This window comes from Pongo abelii, chromosome 1, assembly GCF_028885655.2.
Source record: "Pongo abelii isolate AG06213 chromosome 1, NHGRI_mPonAbe1-v2.0_pri, whole genome shotgun sequence".
NCBI classification, from domain to species: Eukaryota; Metazoa; Chordata; class Mammalia; order Primates; family Hominidae; genus Pongo; species Pongo abelii.
Genome location: NC_071985.2, coordinates 166340106 through 166359113, shown reverse-complemented (window position 1 = coordinate 166359113; position 19008 = coordinate 166340106). Strand labels below are relative to the sequence as shown.

Below are 19008 nucleotides of genomic sequence, written 5' to 3'. Positions count from 1 at the left end.
GGCAATACAAATATTGGTTTCCGATGTAGGATAGCATCTTTCTGCTATACATGCATATCTTTTGTCAATGACCTCCCTCTTCATCAGCTAAGCATTTTTGCTGTAGCTTAATATCTGTTTATGTAAATTAATTATACTATTGCATAAATAAGCATTTTCAGAGTTATCATAGTTCCAGTTTTACTGATCAGAATAACAACAAATACTATATATTGCTCTTGAAGAAACCCCACTTCCCTGTTCAAAAATGGCAGGAAAAGTATCTGTGTACTTTGGGATTAGTCCCTATTATACTAACTAAAATGTTTCCGGAAGTTTTTTTTGCTATTTTACAAAAGTCTTCTTCCATAGGTTATGATGATGTCAGACAATGCTAAAGACAGAGCAGCTCGTTCATGGAAGAAAAGAGGGAGTATTTCTTCTGTAAGTAATCATGAATTTTGGCAAAAGCAAATTCATGGGCGCATCAAAGAGTGAGTAACTGTCTAAAATTGTAAATTCATTTATTGAATAAATAGGTTCGTAATGTTTATTAGGAGAAAAAAACACTTCCTCTGAGACATAAAAAGAGATAAAATGGGCAAGTACAAGGTGCAGGTCATCTTTAGGGGTCATATTTAAAAAGAAAGAGAAAGAGAGAAAGCTTAAGTGATATGTTAATCCTAGCAGGATTTTTGCTATTTCAAAGATTATCCCAAAAAACCCTCTGCTCAAAAGAAACACCACATGCAATGTAAACCAGACACACTTATATGTCTTCTGAGTTCTTCCCCTCAATATTTTATAGCATAGATTTTGCATTTTTGTAATCAATACATACATATACAATGTACTTACTATTTTATATAATTTTGTCATGTATTTTCATAGTTTTTTCCATATCCTCTTAAATGACTGCATAATATTTTGTCAGTTTATGATTCTGGGTTGCTTAACCATTCCCTAATTATTGGACATTTTAAGTTTGTTTCCATTTTTTTTCTTTTTTTACTATATGTCTCTGCTTGGTCATTTCCCAGAAGAATAATTAGTAGGTCAAAAGGCAATAAGTAGATTTCTTGGCTCTTGCTACATGTTGCATCTTTTCTCCTAAAGATATACATCAACTTTTAATATTTTTATGGCATTTCCTTTTGACTGCTGTTGGGAAGAAAACAAAACAAATTATTGATGTAGCAGTCAATTAATAATAGACTTTCGTTCTTAATTTCTATAGGATTGAAGGATGTAGTATATTGGGTATATATTGAGAAGCAGGAGCTAGGGTGTCCTGCAGAACAGAGAGTAGAAGAACTGGAATAATTAGAATTCTGAAACCAAAATCTTTCTATTCTCAGAGTGTATTAATGCCTACTTACAACTCCACGTTCCAGCCCTGGAAGTCTGTGAATTACACATACAATGTCTTTTACAGGTGGGAAACTGACTATAAAGGAGTAGCAATCCCAACACATGTCAGAAGTAAAGGTGGGAGAATAATTAATCTTTGTAATTTTTGCTTCTAAGCTCTTCTGGCTGCTATTTCCAATAGTTAAGGGCACGGGTTATTTTTTAAATTATTTAAAACTAATTGTTAGCTTAAATTCAACTTACATTTTTCAAGAAACTATTTATGTACTAGTCTGACATAAATTATGTACCCATGATTTTTTTTAAATACTGTCTCCAAAGATTAAATTGAAATCCCTATTTGCATGACTTTCATTTATCTTTTCCCCTTCAAAACAAATTTGTCATATAGAATCAGAGCATGGCTACATTTGAAGAATTAGAGATCACTCTTTTTAACCTATTATTGATGAAGTATAAATACATATTAAAAGTAACAAGAATACAAAAATCATATTTATCAACACATTAGTATAGATTTTTCACTGACAACTACATTTAAATGATAACTATTTTGGTTTTGGACTCCCAAACAAAACATTTAGAATGGATCCTCTATTTGTCCTTTTTTTCTTAAATAGCAAATGATCAGCCTCCAAATTCCCTTGCAATGCAGACTATTTAGGAGGCTCCCCCCACCGCATGCTAACTTGTATTAATACTTGCTTTCCATTGGCTTCCTCACTGTCTGGAATTAGACAGCACAAGTTATTCTCCTTCATGAATGAGGCTTCAACTAGTAGAAAAATTCTGAAAGCTTAGTGACTGTCAAATGCAGGCATTGTTTTGAAATTGCAGTGTTTTACAGAAAAACATTTAACTTTCATTTGAAAATTATTTTAAAACAATCTTGAAAATATAAATTTCAATAATGTAAAACATTCTGAAGTTTATTAAGGACTGAATACATTATCTCACTGAATCTCCCCAGCATTAATCCTACTAGATAGGCATCATTTCTACCACTTTACTATGAAATAACTAAAGTTTACAGGTCAAGTAACTTGACTTAATGATTAGGATACAGTCCCAAATCCTGACTATGAGATACAAAGTCCACAGACCCCTATCTACTTCCATAGCACCATCTTCCCCACCATCTTGCGGGCATCCTCCTCTCCAGCCATACTCAATTATCCCTCAGTGCTCTATCTGGCCCCCAGCCATTGCCCCATGTTGCTTCCCCATGGGGTACCCGACTCCTTGCCTGCAATGCTCTTCTTACACTATCCCCCTGGCTTTCTTCACTTCTTCCATCAGAATTTCACTCCATCTCCACCTCTTTGGGAAGTGCTCTCTAATTACCCATGACCTATGGGAAGTGCTCTCTAATTACCTATGACCACCTCTACCTCCAGACTGGGTTGGATGATCTGCCTTTCTTCTCCTACTGCTTTCGCCTTTGATATGCACCTATATTTGGTGATTTGCTTGTCTATCTCTTTCAATAGACCATGGACTTATTTGTCTTTTTAGCAGTAACCATACTTACAAGGAGGACAAGAAGAGTAAAGGTAGACCTCCTTGAAAAGCTGCTTCTTATATGTGGTATAAGATCAGCACAGATTTAGCCGTACAGTCTTGGTCTCCATGTCTGCAGTCTTCCACAGTTGTAACTAATGCTTAACAATGATCCCCAGACAGAATAAATATCTGAAATGCCTTCTGAATTACAAAAAGAAGATTAAATTTATATTAAATATTATTGTAAACTGTTTTCAAGATTGGGTCTGTTTTTAAGTTATCTTTTCATTTTAATGTAATTTTTATGTTTTATTAAAGAAAAAACAGAAACATCTTAAGCTGGATCTTATTATCCTAACATTGTAACTGTTGGTGTGTTGGCATATTTCTGTGAGACCTGGACATGCATATATCAGACACATACTGTCTGAGTCCAGACAGTACACTACACAGTGGTCATCATACTCCATCTGTAATTTCAAATTATTTTTTACCTGAACAATTTATAATAATAAGGATGACAATAGCTAACATTTATAGGGCCGTTACAATGAACCTTTTTTATGTATCATAGAAGCTCCATAGTAGGAGTTGGCGAACTATGACCCAAGGGCCTATTCCAATCTGCATCTGTTTTGCTAAATACGATTTTTACATAGGTGAAAAAAATCAAAAGGGGAACAGTTTTTTTGCAGCATGTAAAAATAATAAGAAATTCAAATCTCTATATGCATAAAGTTTATTAGGACACAGCCATTCCTATTCACTTGTGCGTTGTCTCTGGCCACTTTCACACTGTAACAGCAGAGTTGAGTAGTTACAATAGAAACCGCAGGGCCTGCAAATCCAAAAATATCTGCTACTTGGCCTTTTACAGAAATGTTTGCTGACTCCTGCTCTATAAAGATAGATGTTATTATCTCCCCCATTCGACAAATGAAGAAGCAGAAGCTTAGAGAGATTGAGTCTCCAAAGCTACAGAATTAACAAGCAGCAAAATGGGCTTTTGTTTATTAGTCGAGTATTTTCATTTCCTGAAAATGGCAATCCATGTGTGATTTGCATTAGTAAAACTATTCTGTTCATTCACCAGAACCTTCTGTTTCCCATCCACAGTAAGAACAGGTCTTTACAATGACATCTTTCTTGTTGGAAGCTCAGGCTTTGGCAGACACTGAACAATGTTTGAACAGATGTGCTTCTCTCATTTTCTTAAAATGGAAACAGAAGCTATGAGGTCAAGTTACTTTCACAGGATCATGTGACATGATATCTAGGCTTGTTATCTGTGAGGTCAGGAGTTCCACTAGTAGATTAGGGACAAGGTTGGGGGCAGAACATTCTCTCCTTTGCGTCAAACCAAAATTACAGTGATGTCATGTTACCAGAACTTTCTGTATGGATCCCACAGCTCCCCGTGTGAACCCACTGATGGCATCTAACATACCAGTTAGGCCACACTATATGTATTTCTTCATTTATTCAGGATTTATTAGCCTCTATGTGCCAATTACTGTGCCACATATTAGGCATATAAAGTTGAATAACTATAGGTTTCTAATTTAGATAAGTTCATTTTTCAGGGAAACTGAGAGCTGCCTGGTAACTTTTTTCACATTGTCTAGGTCTTGCTGATAAAAGTGACGAAAATGGAAATGATTGCATTCATTACTTCATTTCAACAGTGATGAATTTATTCTATCATTCAAACTATACTACTGTGAGCTGTTTACAGGCAATTGAAAATGGCGTTGCCAGAACAATTTCTTCATTTTGATACCTGAAGGAGAAGGCTAGAGATTAGAAGATCAGAGTTAGGAGATAAGTTGTATCGCCACCTATGTTAAACTAAAGCCCCCAACAAGACCTGCCTGAGATATAGCCTCCCCCAAAAAGAGAAAATAGTTTGGGAAAACTGAAATGGCCATGTTTCCAAATGAAACCACAATAACAACTAATATTGTATTGTACTTTATAGGTTATTAAGCCATTTCACATACAATATCTGTGTAAGTTAAATAGAGAAGATATTTTTATCCCCATTTGTGTTTGTAAATGGGGAAATTGTAGATTGTGTTGGCAGAAAACTGGCTCATTATGTGGAGGAAAATGAAGCTAGCCTCTTACCTTATATGCTTTGCATAGATAAACTCCAGATGGAAGACCAAAATGTGGAAATCTATTAACAAAGCTAAGAGAAGAAAGCACAGGCCCATATCTTTGTTTTCTAGGAGTAAGGAAAGATTTCTGAAAGAAGATCCCAAAATGAAAACTCAAACCATAGAGCAAAATAATTTTTGGATAAATATAACCACAATAAAATCTAGTGCTTCTGTTCGACAAAGGATACAATAGACATAGTTAATAGGCTGGCCGAAGATACATACATGTTTTTTTAAATCCTGCACATTAACAACTTATGCTAGGAAAACAATTTTTAAAATAGTCAAAGAAGACAGCAATTTTCAAAAACAAAGCCCAGATAGCTAAGCAGAATATGAAGAGGTGCTAAAACTCACTTTCAAGCAGAAAAAATATAAATTAAAACAAGATACCGTTTTGCACCCATCCAAATGGCAAAACATAAGAAAAGAGAATAATACCAAATGTTAGCAAGGCATGTGAGAGTAAAACCTGATATCACCATTTGGCAAAGAAAGTTAATGGTTTTTAGAAAATACAGGGGTGTGTCTGCTTTATCAGAGTAAGAGCTTACAGAATAATGGCTCACAAAGCCCTACATGATCTAGCTACCTGATACCTTTGCAACTTTATCTTCTTTCACTCCTTTTCTTCTTCCTCCCTCTGCTACTTGTCTCTATGCATTTTCTCAAACACACTAGCAGCCTCCTGTCTCAAAGCCTTTGCATGTGCTGTTCTCTCTTCCTAGTATACCTTCCCTCAGCCATCCATGTGGTTCATTTCCTCACCTCCTTTCTTTGTTCATGAAGGCCCACCTTGACCACTTCATTTGAAATTGCACATCACATCTTCTCCTCCATCCACTTCCAAACTCCCTTAATCTGCTCTATTTTTTCTTTTCCCTGAGGCATGTATCACCTTTTATCATAATATATAATTTGCTTGTTTAGTATTTTATTGTCTATTCTCTGTCTTTCCTTACTAAAGTAACAGTTCCATGGGAGCAGAGACCATAGTTTGTTTTTGTTTTTGTTTTTTTTTCCAGTATTGCATCCCAAAGACCTAAAATAGTGCCTGGCATATAATAGTCACTCAATACATATTTAGTGATCATCGAATGAATAATTGTTGCATTTTATCAATTCATGAGCAAGCAAGTTTCTTTTGTTCACAAACAAGTTAGGTTCACAAGTCCATGCATGTGTTAAGTCCAGGGTGACTAGGGGCTTTCCTCTTATAGACACAAGATGCATTTACAGCAAATAGAAAAATGTTTGTTCAGATTTTCTTAATGTATACCTTTACCTCCATGCTGACACATTCCATTGTGGATCTATTTTTAAAAAACCCAAAAGAACAGTTTCATTTGTGTTGGAAATCTGTTGTAATAGGCCACACTCCTCCTTGATGATCTCCACAGCTTTGTAGAGGTATTCATGGCACCCGCACTCCCAGCATCACCTCTCTGATGATTGCCCAGCATGACACAGCTTCGAACCAATGCATTTCATCCAGGAGCTGCAACAAAAGTTCATCAGCTGTGCTTAACTATCACCTCCCTTGCTCTTGGATGAGCATTAGCTCAATAGGCTTCAGACACTAACTCTGATCTTCTATCCACATACTTAAAATTGTTGTACTTTGTCAATCATCATATCTGGATTACCTTCAATTACTCCAGAGGTGCGCTTTTCACAGGTTGCATGGTTCATTCTTTATCCTTCAGCATCACTTCTACTCGAAAAAAATATGTTCCACAAGACAGTGTCATTTGTCATGTTCCTGCCTCTTTCATTTTTGAAAATTACCTTGTCTTTCCATTATAGCCTTTCTCTTACTAGTAAAATGGAGCAAATAATGTGAGTAAAATACCTAAAAACTACAGGCATACTTTGGCAGTGTTGCAGGTTTAGTTCCAGACCATTGCAATAAAGTGTATTTTGCAATAAAGGAAGTCACATGAATGTTTTAGTTTTCCAGTGCACATAAAAATTGTTTACACTGTTCTGTATGTAGTCTATTAAGCATTCAATAGCATTTTATCTAAAGAAAAAATGTACATACCTTGGTATAAAAATCCTTTATTGCTAAAAATGCTAATGATCATCTGAACCTTCAGCAAGTTGTCATCTTTTTGCTGGTGGAGGGCCTTGCCTCAGTGTTGACATCTGCTGACTTATCAGGGTGATGGTTGCTGAAGGTTGGGATAGCTGTGGCAATTTCATAAAATAAGACAACAGCCTGGGCAAAGTGACTCACGCCTATAATTCCAGCACTTTGGGGAGCCAAGGTAAGAGGATCACGGCAGCCAGGAGTTCAAGACCAGCCTGGACAACATAGTGAGACACTCCCTTCCCTACAAACAAATCAGCCAGGCATAGTAGTACCTGCCTGTAGTCCTAGGTACTTGGGAGACTGAGGCAGGAGGATCCCTAAGCCTGGGAGGCTGAGGTTGCAGTGAGCTTTGATCATACCACTATACTCCAGCCTGGGCAAAAAAAGAGACACTATCTCAAATAAAATAAAAATAAAATGAAAGGAAATAATAGAATAAATTTTAAAGCTTGCCACATCAATGGACTCTTCCTTTCATGAAAGATTTCCCTGTAGCATGTGCCACTGTTTGATAGCATTTTACCGTGGTAGAACTTCTTTCAAAATTAGTCCATTCATCTCAAACCCTGCCACTCCTTTATCAACTAAGTGTTATCTAATATTCTAAATTATTTGTTGTTATTTCAACAGTGTTCACAGCATCTTCACCAGAAGTAGATTCCATCTCAAGAAACCACTTTCTTTGCTCATTTGTAAGAAGCAACTTCTCATCTGTTTAAGTTTACCATGAGATTGCAACAATTCAGCCACATATTCAGGTTCCATTTCTTTTTTAACCATTTTAAATTTTATGTTTTAATTGAAAATTTGAATTATACATATTCATGGGGTACATACTGATTTTTCTATATATATAATATATAGTAATCAGATCAGGGTGATTAGCATATCCATTATCTCAAACATTTAGTATTTCTTCATGTTGGGAACATTCAATGTTCTCTTTCTAGCTCTTTGAATCTATGTATTATTTCCATCTATGGTCACTCTACAGTGGTAAGAACACTAGAAATTATTTCTCCTATCTAGCTATAATTTTGTATCCTTTAACAGTAATTGAAGTTCTCTTTCTATTTCCACTGCATCTGCAGTTACTTCTTCCACTGAAGACTTGAACCCCTCAAAGTCATCCCTGAGGGCTAGAATCAACTTCTTCAAAACTCCTGTTAATGTTGACGCTTTTACCTCCTCCCATGAATCATGAATGTTCTCAATGGCATCTAGAATGGTGAATCCTTTTCAACTTACTTTGCTCAGATCCATCAGAGGAATCCACATCTATGACAGCAATAGCCTTACAAAATGAATTTCTTAAATCGTAAGATTTATGGGGTGAAAAGAAGTTGGTGAATACATACAAAAATACAATTAGATAGAATAAGTTCTAGTATTCGATAATACAGTAGGGAAATTATAGTTAACAATAATTTATTATATATTTCAAAATAGCTAGTGGGGGTTAGGGAGAAAAAATAGCTAGAGGAATTTTAATGTCCCCAACACAAAGACAAGATAAATGTTTGAGGCAATGGATATCCCAGTTGTCTTGATTTGATCATTACACATTTTGTATGTATGTATCAAAATATCACATGTTCCCCATAAAAATGTATCACTATGACACATCAATTAAAAATACAAAAATAAGTAAATAAATAAGACGAAGGTCGAAATTACTCCTTGATCCATGGGCTGCAGAATGAATGTTGTGTTAGCAGGCATGAAAGCAACATTAATCTTCTTGTACATCTCCATCAGAGCTCTTGGGCGACCAGGTGCATTGTCAATGAGCAGTAATATTTTAAAAGGAATCTCTTTTTCTGAGCAGTAGGTCTCAACAGTGGGCTTAAAATATTCAAGAAACTATGCCATAAAACAGATGTGCTGTCATCTAGTCTTCTTTGTTTCATTTATAGAACACAGTAGATTTAACATAATTCTCAAGGGCCCTGGGATTTTCAGGATGATAAATGAGCATTGGCTTGAACTTAAAGGCACAAACTGCATTAGCCACTACCAAGAGAGTCAGTCTGTCCTTTGAAGCTTTGAAGCCAGGCATTGACCTCTCTCTAGCTATAAAAGCCCTAGGTGGCATCTTCTGAAAGAAGACTGTTTCATCTACATGGAAAATCTGTTGCTTATTGTAGCCCCTTCATCAATGATCTTAGCTTATCCAATGATCTTAAATCTTCTGGGTAACTTGCTGCAGCTTCTACATCAGCACTTGCTGCTTCACCTTGCGCTTTTATGTTACAGAGATGGCTTCTTTCCTTGAGCCTCGTGAACCAACCTCTGCTAGTTTCAAACTTCTTCCATAGCTTCCTCATCTTTCTTAGCTTTCATGGAAGTGAAGGGAGTTAGGGCCTTGCTCTGGATTGGGCTTTGGCTTAAGAGAATTTGTGACTGGTCTGATCTTATATCCAGACCACTAAAACTTTCTCCATATCAGCAATAAGGTTGTTTTGCTTTCTTATCATTCATTTGTTCACTGAAGTGACACTTTTAATTTCCTTCAAGAACTTTTCAGGCAGGTGCAGTGGCTCACACCTGTAATCCCAGCACTTTGGAGGCTGAGGTGGGTGTATCACTTGAGTTCAAGAGTTCGAGACCAGCCTGGGCAACATGGCAAAACTCTGTCTGTACAAAAAATTAAAACAAAATTAGCCAGGTGTGGTGGTGTGCACCTGTAGTCCTTGCTACTTGGGAGACTGAGGTGGGAGGATCACCTGAGCCTGGGAGTTTAAGGATGCAGTGAGCCAAGATCATACCACTGCACTCCAACCAGGGTGACAAAGTGAGATTCTGTCTCAAAAAAAACAAAAACAAACAAAAAATCTACTTAGTTGTAGTCACAACTTGACTAATTGTTGGCCCAAAAGGCCTAGCTTTCAGCTTATCTCGGCTTTTGACATGCCTTCCTCACCACGCTTGGTTATTTCTAGCTTTTTATTTAAAGTGAGAGATATGGGACTTTTCCTTTCACATGAACACTTAGAGACCACTGTAGGGTTATTAATTGGCCTAATTTCAATATTGTTGTGTCACAGGAAATAGGAAGACCCAAAGAGAGAGAGATGGGAAATGGCTGGTCAGTGGAGAAGTCAGAACACACATAACATTTATCAATTAAGTCAGCTGCTCTATATGGATACAGTTTGTGGCACCCTAAACCAATTACAATAGTAACATAAAATATCACTGATCATAGATCACCATAACAGATGTAACATGAAAAAGTCTAAAATATTGCGAGCATTAACAAAATGTGACATAGAGACATGAAGTAAGCACATGCTGTTGGAAAAATAATGCTGATAGATGTGCTCAATGCAAGGTTGCCACAAACCTTCAATTTGTAAACACACATTGTGTGCAAAGCAGAATAAAGTGAGTCACAATAAATGAGATATGCCTGTGCATAAAAATCCAGCAAATTTGGAATAAACTAAATAACTGCAAAACTAACTTACCTTACCAGACAAATAACATCATCTACTGCTGGGGACAAGTTGGTATGCTTTGCTCTTGAGCATAACACTCATAAAAATATCCATGAATAGTCTTAGGTGGAAAGTTCCCAAGTAAAGGCGTTTCTATGCATATTTATTCTCATATTCTACATCCTGTTTTTTAAGCAGAAGGGCTCTTATTTTTATCTGTGTTACCAGTACTTCCCACTGTGCCTGACATGTTGTGGGCAATAAATATTTGTTGAAAGAATGAAGAAAAATGGAAAGTACAAATGTACAAATTTATACCCTGAAGACCTTGTTTTTCTCTGTGCACTCTGAAATATCACCACTGGGAGGCAGCACATGATTTTAGTAACAGCTTATCCCCCCTCCGAAAAAGACACACTTAAATGATACTATATTTATAAATATGGTGGTTCCAGGCATTTCGTGGTTACAAATAGAAAGAAAAGATGATATTCTGACCTTTAAAGATACTACTTTAATGTCTCTAAGGCCAGTTATGCATTCAATATTATCTCTTCCTGCAGCTTCAAAACATCTAGGTATAATAATAATAACTTTGAAAATGTATGGAAATGAGTTCTCAATAATAATTAGATGCTATTGTGGCTGATGAGAATTAACTGAAATTATTGTTACCATCTCTAACTCTCATAATAAAAGACACGCCTTGTGTTTATCTATGTAATTCAAAGACTGGTCAGAAAGCAAATTTGCAAGAGGTTTTTAAGAAAAAATGAATTTCATTAAAGAGTAAATATGTTCTAATTTCTTTTCTTTTCTTTTTCTTTTTCTTTTTTTTTTTTTTTTTTTTTTTTTTTTTGATGGAGTCTTGCTCTGTTGCCCAGGCTGGAGTGCAGTGGTGTGATCTCGGCTCACTGCAACCTCCACCTCCCAGGTTCAAGCAATTCTCCGGCCTCAGCCTCTCAAGCAGCTGGGACTACAGGCTATAACTTCTTAACTAATTTTTTTTGTCCTTTTCCTGCAAATAATCAGAATGCATACTATTGGATTAGTATGGTGCATTTCCAGTGTCAGCCAGGTACATATAAGGAGGATTACTTTTGTTGTTCTGGACCAATTTCATGCAGCTACTTCTGTATGCAGGCTGTCTGTACTCAGCAATAGCACATGTGGTTTCAGAAATTCACTGAATTTTTCATTGAATTACAAATTGTTACTCTTCCATCTGCAATAATATTAATTAGTTTGTTAAGTGTTCTCACCAGTGGTTTGCGCCAGACTTTCTTTTATTACATTACTTTTCATCTACCTTTCTTTCTAAAACTTTATAACTTTCTGGGACATGTTTTGCCAATTGAATTTTTTTCTCCATAAATGCCAACAAGCTGGTAAAACACATAGATGGCAAGAACATTTTTTATATTTAAAAAATAAAACTGTAGCATTCACTTTACAATGAGATCATGTGTCTAGAAGGGTTGTCATTGTAAACTAGGGAAAGTCTGATGATAGACAATTGAAACCCATCCATGTGTAATATTGTGATAGATACCCCAAAAATGTATTGCACCAGGTATATAGCACTGGTAATTAAAATTATAAATTTACTTTTTGGGTGTCTCACATATTTATCTTTAAAGATTTCAAAGGATTTGAGTGAAGCTGTTTATCAATAGAAAATATGCCCAGGTTTTTCTAAACCAGTATTCTGAATGATATTGGCAATTCCCCAATTTTAAAACATGAAACTGTTTTATTTCTAAAAATTTGCCAAGCCCATATTCTGGTTTAATGCTATTTGCCCATACCTGCAAGCATTTTAAATATTTTCTCTTTTCCTTTTTTCTTTCCTCAAGGAATAAATATCTTATTTTTTCCATTCAACTTTTTCTTCTTTTTGGCTCTCTCCCTTTTTCTAACCCATCTCATTCTAATGTGGGAACTATCAGATCTCAGATTTTATAATACCATAAACACAGGTTTTAAAAAGTGAACATTTCCTATACTTTTTTTGTGACGTTGTAGTCTTAATTGAGGCATAGTCAGCCTTCCAAGGCACAGAAAGCAATAGACTAATTATTTTCCCTCTGCATGTTAAGAATTTCCAGGCTTCACATGTCCTCACTTATCAGTGGGAGCTAAGTGATGAGAATTGATGAACACAAAGAGGGGAAGGACAGATACTGGGGCCTACGTGAGGGTGGAGGGTGGGAGGAGGGAAAGGAGCAGAAAAGATAACTATTGGGTACTGGGCTTAGTACCTGAGTGATTAAATAATCTGTACAACAAACTCCCGTGACACAAGTTCACCTATATAACAAACCTTCACATGTACCCCCTAACCTGAAATAATCGTTTTTTTCAAAAAAGAATTACCAGGTTTCCAGCAAAATGTTGAAAATTTACTCCTCAAAGCCCCAGTTCCTTTCTAAAACTAATTCCAAGTTTTATGGGTTTTTAGTGGTTTTTGTTTTGTTTTGTTTTTTGAGACAGAGTCTTGCTCTGTTGCCCAGGCTAGAGTGCAATGGCATGCTCTCGGCTCACTGCAACCTCCACCTTCCGTTCAAGCCGTGCTTGTGCCTCAGCCACCCAAGTAGCTGGGATCTCAGGTGTGTGCCACCACTCCCAGCTAATTTTTTAAAATATATTTTTAGTAGAGATGGGGTTTTGCCATGTTACCTAGGCTGGTCTTGAACTCCTGGCCTCAAGTGGTCTGCCCACTTCGGCCTCCCAAAGTGCTGGGATTACAGACGTGAGCCACCACTTCCAGCCCCAAGTTTTATGATTTATTGATTACTTGTAGCATCCCACTTCCAGGTAGCAAACTCTGTATTAGTTAGACTTTCTACCAGTTAGATCTACTGCTGCATATAATAATAAACATGAGTTTGAACAAAATAGAAATTTATTTTTCTCTTACATAAAATAAGTCTGAAGAGAGGAAGTTCAGAGGCTTCTTTCTTATCTGTAATCTACGAGGTCACCTCAAGACCCAGGATAGTGCTGAGCTCTGGAATGTCCACATTCCAGTCACCAAGAAGGGTTGAAACAGGCTCCTATAGGCTGCACTAGTTCTTTTGAGGAACCTCTCAGAATTTCCACACAACAGTTCCACTTACATCTCATTCACTCATAAGCCACGTAAGCCACAAGAGCACAAAAAGAGACAGAATTTGTCTTTAGTCTGCACAGGAATATTCCTACAAACGTAGGATTCCGTCACCAAGGAAGAAGGAAAGAACAACTTTAGAAAGGAAATAAGAGTCCCTGACACAATGCTCATCACAATTTTCTTTATAATAGTAGAATATTGGAAATAGCCTAAAAGGCATGGATGATAAATGGTTAAATGAAATTCAGAATATGCATATATTAAGTACTGTCTTGATATTTAAAGTATTGTTTGCTATTTATTGACATGGAAAGTTATCCATGATACATTTTAAATTTTTGAAAGCATCTATAATATGAGCCCATATGTAAAATCAAATGTCTGAGATGATTTTCTTAATGTTAACAGGGGTTAGAGAACCACTGGGGTTAATGATTTTTTGTTATTTTACTTTCTTCTCTATGTTTTTCTGTATGTTTTGAATTTTTAAAATGAGCTTACACTGTTTATATGATTACTGTGGAAATAAAAGGGCACTGAACAAATTCATCTACAATAACTCAAAAAAAGTCAATCTGCAAAACTTTCTATTTGCACACCAATCTTCAACCAGTGGGATTTTTAAGCTGCCCTTATGACATTTACCTGTTTCATAATGATAATAATATTAAGTGCACTGATTGTCCATCTTCAGTAACTGATAGTGAAGACAGTTTATAAAAATCCTTATTTGCTTTTTTGTCTTGGACTTTTCACTCCAGCTAATTTAAGTTTTGCACCACCTCTTCTTCTCCATGAATTTTTAATATGGTGTTCAGTAGAAAAGAAATTGAGTTTTTATGAATATCTTCTGTATGTTTGTGCAAGTAAGTTTTAATTGCAGTGATTAATTATTTCATTGCCCCTATTTTCATTCTGTCAGTTATAATCATACTTGGGACTTTGTCACTAAGAGGTAAACAGGACATTTGAAATCTGTCTGCCTGCCTTTTATACACGTACCTTAAGCCCTTTGCCTCATTCCCTTTATCTCTGAAATGGGTAGAATAATGAATCTTTTACTTACCTCAAAGGATATGGTGAAAGTAAAATGAGATAATTTATGGGAAATGTTTTACAAAGTTAAAAGTAGCATATATAGTAGTGGGGCAGACTGGCTTATCTTAGAATCAAGGGTTTTATGTAACATTGGGTTTTTTAAGCAGCAGTAATCATCTTTGGCATTGCCCACAACACCTGCAGCCAGTGTGGCCAAACAGGTTGGTTGCTACTTCAAAGGGCAGCAGTAGATTGAGGAAGGCAGGTGCTATAAGAATAAAGATTAAGTCACTCATCCAGAAATCCACCATGAGAAAAGCAGCCAGAATTTCTTCCATCATTTTCTCGGGCTGAGTGGGTAAACCCTAATTTATCATGTAAGTTGTATTGCATTAAAGGATTTTTAAAAATAGATTACCCGTGATTTTCTTAAAATATCAATTTGCAAGAAGTTCATTAATTCCAAACAGCGTAGAACTAAGTATTTTAAATTCCTTGCAAGAAAAAAGATCCCCAAAGATTAAAAGCAAATAACTCTTTTTTGTTTAATTAAAGCAAAAACATAGCCTGCTTAGAAAAGTGGTCACTCTGAACACACACACACACACACGCACACACACACACACATGCTATTATATCCTCCCCTTTGAAATGACATCTGTCTTAACGTTCATTTTCACAGGTGGAGAAAATTGAGGGTGCAGCGTTCTGAGACCTTCATTAGTTACAGCTGAATTTCCTCTGAACTAAATTGAATTAAGTAGTGCTGGAGAGACACTGGGGGCTCCTCTTTTCTTGGGTCCCGTGTTTAGCACCAGGATAAGCTCATATTGCCTTGATAACGAAACCAAACCCCTTTTTCGATGTTGAAAAGGCCGATTGATGCTTATTAATTTATTATAGTTTTGGTGAATTGTGGTTTCCTTTACCACGTAGATGAGTTTCTCATTTTTCTTTTTCATACTAAAGGGGTTTTGTGAACTACATATAATAGTGAACTCTTTATAATACTCCGTGTGTATACAGAGTTGTCTCCCAACATTTTAAGCTTCCTCATATGTCCCCCAGCCCTGTTTGTGAGCTTTGTCTACTTTGAGGAGAGGCTTTATATCAGTGGTGGAGACACGATTGGCAATGGATTTTGAAGTATGTACTGTTACCCCATACACATACATCAACCCAGGATTGCTTTCTGGATAATTTGATGACCTGGGTAACTGCCCTGGGCTTCAGCCGTCACATTGAGACCTGCTCCAAATAACTCCTCTGCATCTTAATATTTCCATCTCTAAAATGTTTTGGACTTTCAATATGCCACTAGGATATTTACGTAGGACTTACTTGAAATTTTCTGAGAAAACTTCATCTTTGTAACATTTTAGCTTAAAGCAATATTGTATTTTGTTATTATTGTTATAATAATGACTAAAATGTGTTTTCTCCCTTGTTTTTAGTTCTACGAGTACTGTGTCTTATATGGATGAACCTAGTCAGCGTGATGATGTCTCTCGCCTTACAGTTCAGATGGAAAACACCTATCAGTTGGGTGTGTTCTTTTATCTCTCACTCCTATTTTAAACTTCTAAATTGGTGACCGATGCTCTTAAAAATGATATTTGATAACCTGGCATTGCCTTCAGTTCTAGCACAATATAAGAGACTTTAATGAATTGAGTGATTTGATGTTGCTTTAGTTTCTTCCTCAGCAAAAAGGTAACAACACTTGCCGTCTTACTTTTCTTTACTAATGTTTCCCAAATGCCAAACAATTCACTGGGTGGCACTGATGAATACAGTATACTACTGACTTAACAAATTCACTGAGTATTTCTGGGTACATAGAGAGATATGACTTAAATGAAAGAGATAAGTATTGATGTTTTATCCAACAAAACCAATCAGTGTTATTAGGTGAAGGAAAAAAAAACCTCAAAGCAAAGGCAAATGACTCATAGTCCCCTGTTGACAGAGATGTTTATCCATTACCATTGAGGTTTTGAGTCTTTGAAAACAAAGATCTTTGCACCTGCCCCTATACTCCCAGGTGGAGTCCATGGCAAATATCTTTTCCCATCCCTGTTTCCTCATAGACCCACTTGTTTTCTCTAAACGTGTACCTGCCCACTATTACCTGAATTCATATATAATTACTGCTATATAGAAATTCCACAGAGATTTACCAAGGGGCAAAGAAAGACTCTATGGGCCGAGGTGATTCCATCTGTGGCCAGTTAACCCCAAGAAAATTATAGACCATCAGCATGTCCCCTTTGGCCTTGTAGCCAGTTTTCTATAGGAATCCCCAAGACTACATGGATTACCCGGCTCCATAATTAGCCAATCTACTGGTATTTTCACAGTGCCTGTGGTGGACAGCTAATATTCCTGCCATCCAATATACTTTTATACTTCTCTGGTAACCTTACTAAATTTCCTTTGAAATTCCACCATCATCACCACTTTTGATTCTAGCATTCTGATGAAGCTGGCACTGGCTTTATAGATAGAGCAGTGACTGATTCTAGGATGGCATATAACCATGGTCAATCCAACCAAAGCCTTTGAGATCAAAAAATGTTGTTTGGCCTGTTGCAGAAGAGCATAAAGCCCTGAAACTTGAAGGAATATAGGGGCTCTGGCAGTATCTGCCGCCTTGCCCTGACTTGAAACTGAGAGAAAACAACAGAATCCTGATGTCATTATTTGAGTCCTAAATCCAGTTGGCTACCCTTTAACTTTTCAGTTAGGCAAGCTAAGTTTGGGTCAGGTTTTCCCTCACTTGCAACTAAAAGTTTTTAGCCATGGGGTGTCTATGACTTTGAACTGTGCATGCTGGAAGGGTTTGAATCAAATTTCAACAAGATAGGGCAGGTGAAATGTGAATCTCTGTGTTTCTACATAAGGATATTTTTTGCAACTTGTTTTCTCAAAGCATCTTATCAGTTTTAGAAGTACTGAGTATGAACCACATTAGAAAAGTAATTTTAGAAAAAGCTTAGTATAGATGAAATATACCTGTATTTTCCTACAATAGTCTATGTGAATTTTTTAATAATTAAAGTATTTTATGCTTGACAATTCACATTTTATAGCATTCAACCAGCCATTTTATTAATACTTAATCAAAACTGTGTTTCCATTTCTACTTGTTTCTGGGTTTATTTCACATATGAAAGGTATTTTGTGGGTATATTAGTCCATTTTTCCATTGCTATAAAGAAATACCTGAGACTGTAATTTATAAAGAAAACAGGTTTATTTGGCTCATGGTTCTAGAGACTATACAGGAAGTGTGGTGCCAACATCTGCTTCTGGTAAGACCTCAGTAAGTTTTTAGGCATGGCAGAAGGGAAGGAGAGTTGGCATGTCACATGGCAAGAGAGGGAACAAGAGAGGTGCCAGGTTGTTTCAAACACCCAGCTCTCGTGTGAACTAATAGAGGGAGAACTATAGAGCAAGAACTCAGTAATTACCGCTGGGACAGCACCAAGCCATTCATGAGGGATCCACCTTCCTGGCCCCAACACCTCCCACCAGGCCCCACCTCCAACACTGGGGATCACATTTCAATATGAGATTTGAAGGGCACAAATATCCTAACTATATCAGTGGGACTTTGGTAAATAGTTTATCATATCTTTACAATGTAATACTGGCCAGAAAAGTAGAGGGAAATATCAGCCAATCACCAGCACTATTATGTTTAATTAATTTTTCATTCTGTTCAATAGTGTTTGCATCATCTAAACACATCTTAAATGAGAGCATTTATGTAAATAATTACAGCTACAAAAAATGAGATGAAACATGAGTATAATTCATGAGAGGAAAAAAGGGAACAGAAAAGGAAACTGCGTTTCTTATAATAAAATACCATTTACATATTTCTCATTAATTACTAAAACAAATATAAAAGAAAATGCAGGCTGTGGCATCTGTCGTATCTGAATTTGAATACTAATTTTTCTAATTCCTTGAGCAAGGTATTTAGCATTATCGAATCTCAGTGTCTTCACTTGTAAATAGGGATAATAGTCTATACATCGTATGGATGCTATGAGACTCAAATGATATAATATGTTTAAATCTCTCCATTCATCATGTTACTACTCCTGAAAGTGACTGACTCAAGGACCTTACTATAGATCACTAAGAATAAAAGCCTTCCATGATATTCATTGTAACTTCATATTAATTATGGAATAAGTTTTCCACTGGACTTTTTCTGGAACTGAGTATAGTGGCACCTGGTTGTTTGCAAACATGGACTGCGATCACCAAGCCAAACTAGATTGGCGGCCATCTTTG

General features: G+C 36.4%; 2 protein-coding genes across 6 annotated transcripts in view; both read left to right on the top strand.

Moving 5' to 3' along the window:
- The window catches only part of SGIP1 (SH3GL interacting endocytic adaptor 1), a 238033-nt gene extending 221663 nt beyond the window's left edge, over positions 1-16370 (top strand). For all 5 annotated transcript variants that reach the window (XR_010139702.1, XR_010139638.1, XR_010139729.1 and 2 more), the window contains one exon: positions 16155-16370. The gene's annotated coding sequence lies outside the window, so the exon portion shown is untranslated. The remainder of the gene's footprint in view (positions 1-16154) is intronic.
- The window catches only part of DYNLT5 (dynein light chain Tctex-type family member 5), a 31030-nt gene that overhangs the window by 1837 nt on the left and 10185 nt on the right, over positions 1-19008 (top strand). Inside the window, exons 2-3 of the mRNA XM_002810723.5 lie at positions 352-473; positions 16155-16246. Coding sequence (XP_002810769.3) covers positions 355-473; positions 16155-16246 — 211 coding nt within the window. The 5' untranslated portion in view covers positions 352-354. The remainder of the gene's footprint in view (positions 1-351; positions 474-16154; positions 16247-19008) is intronic.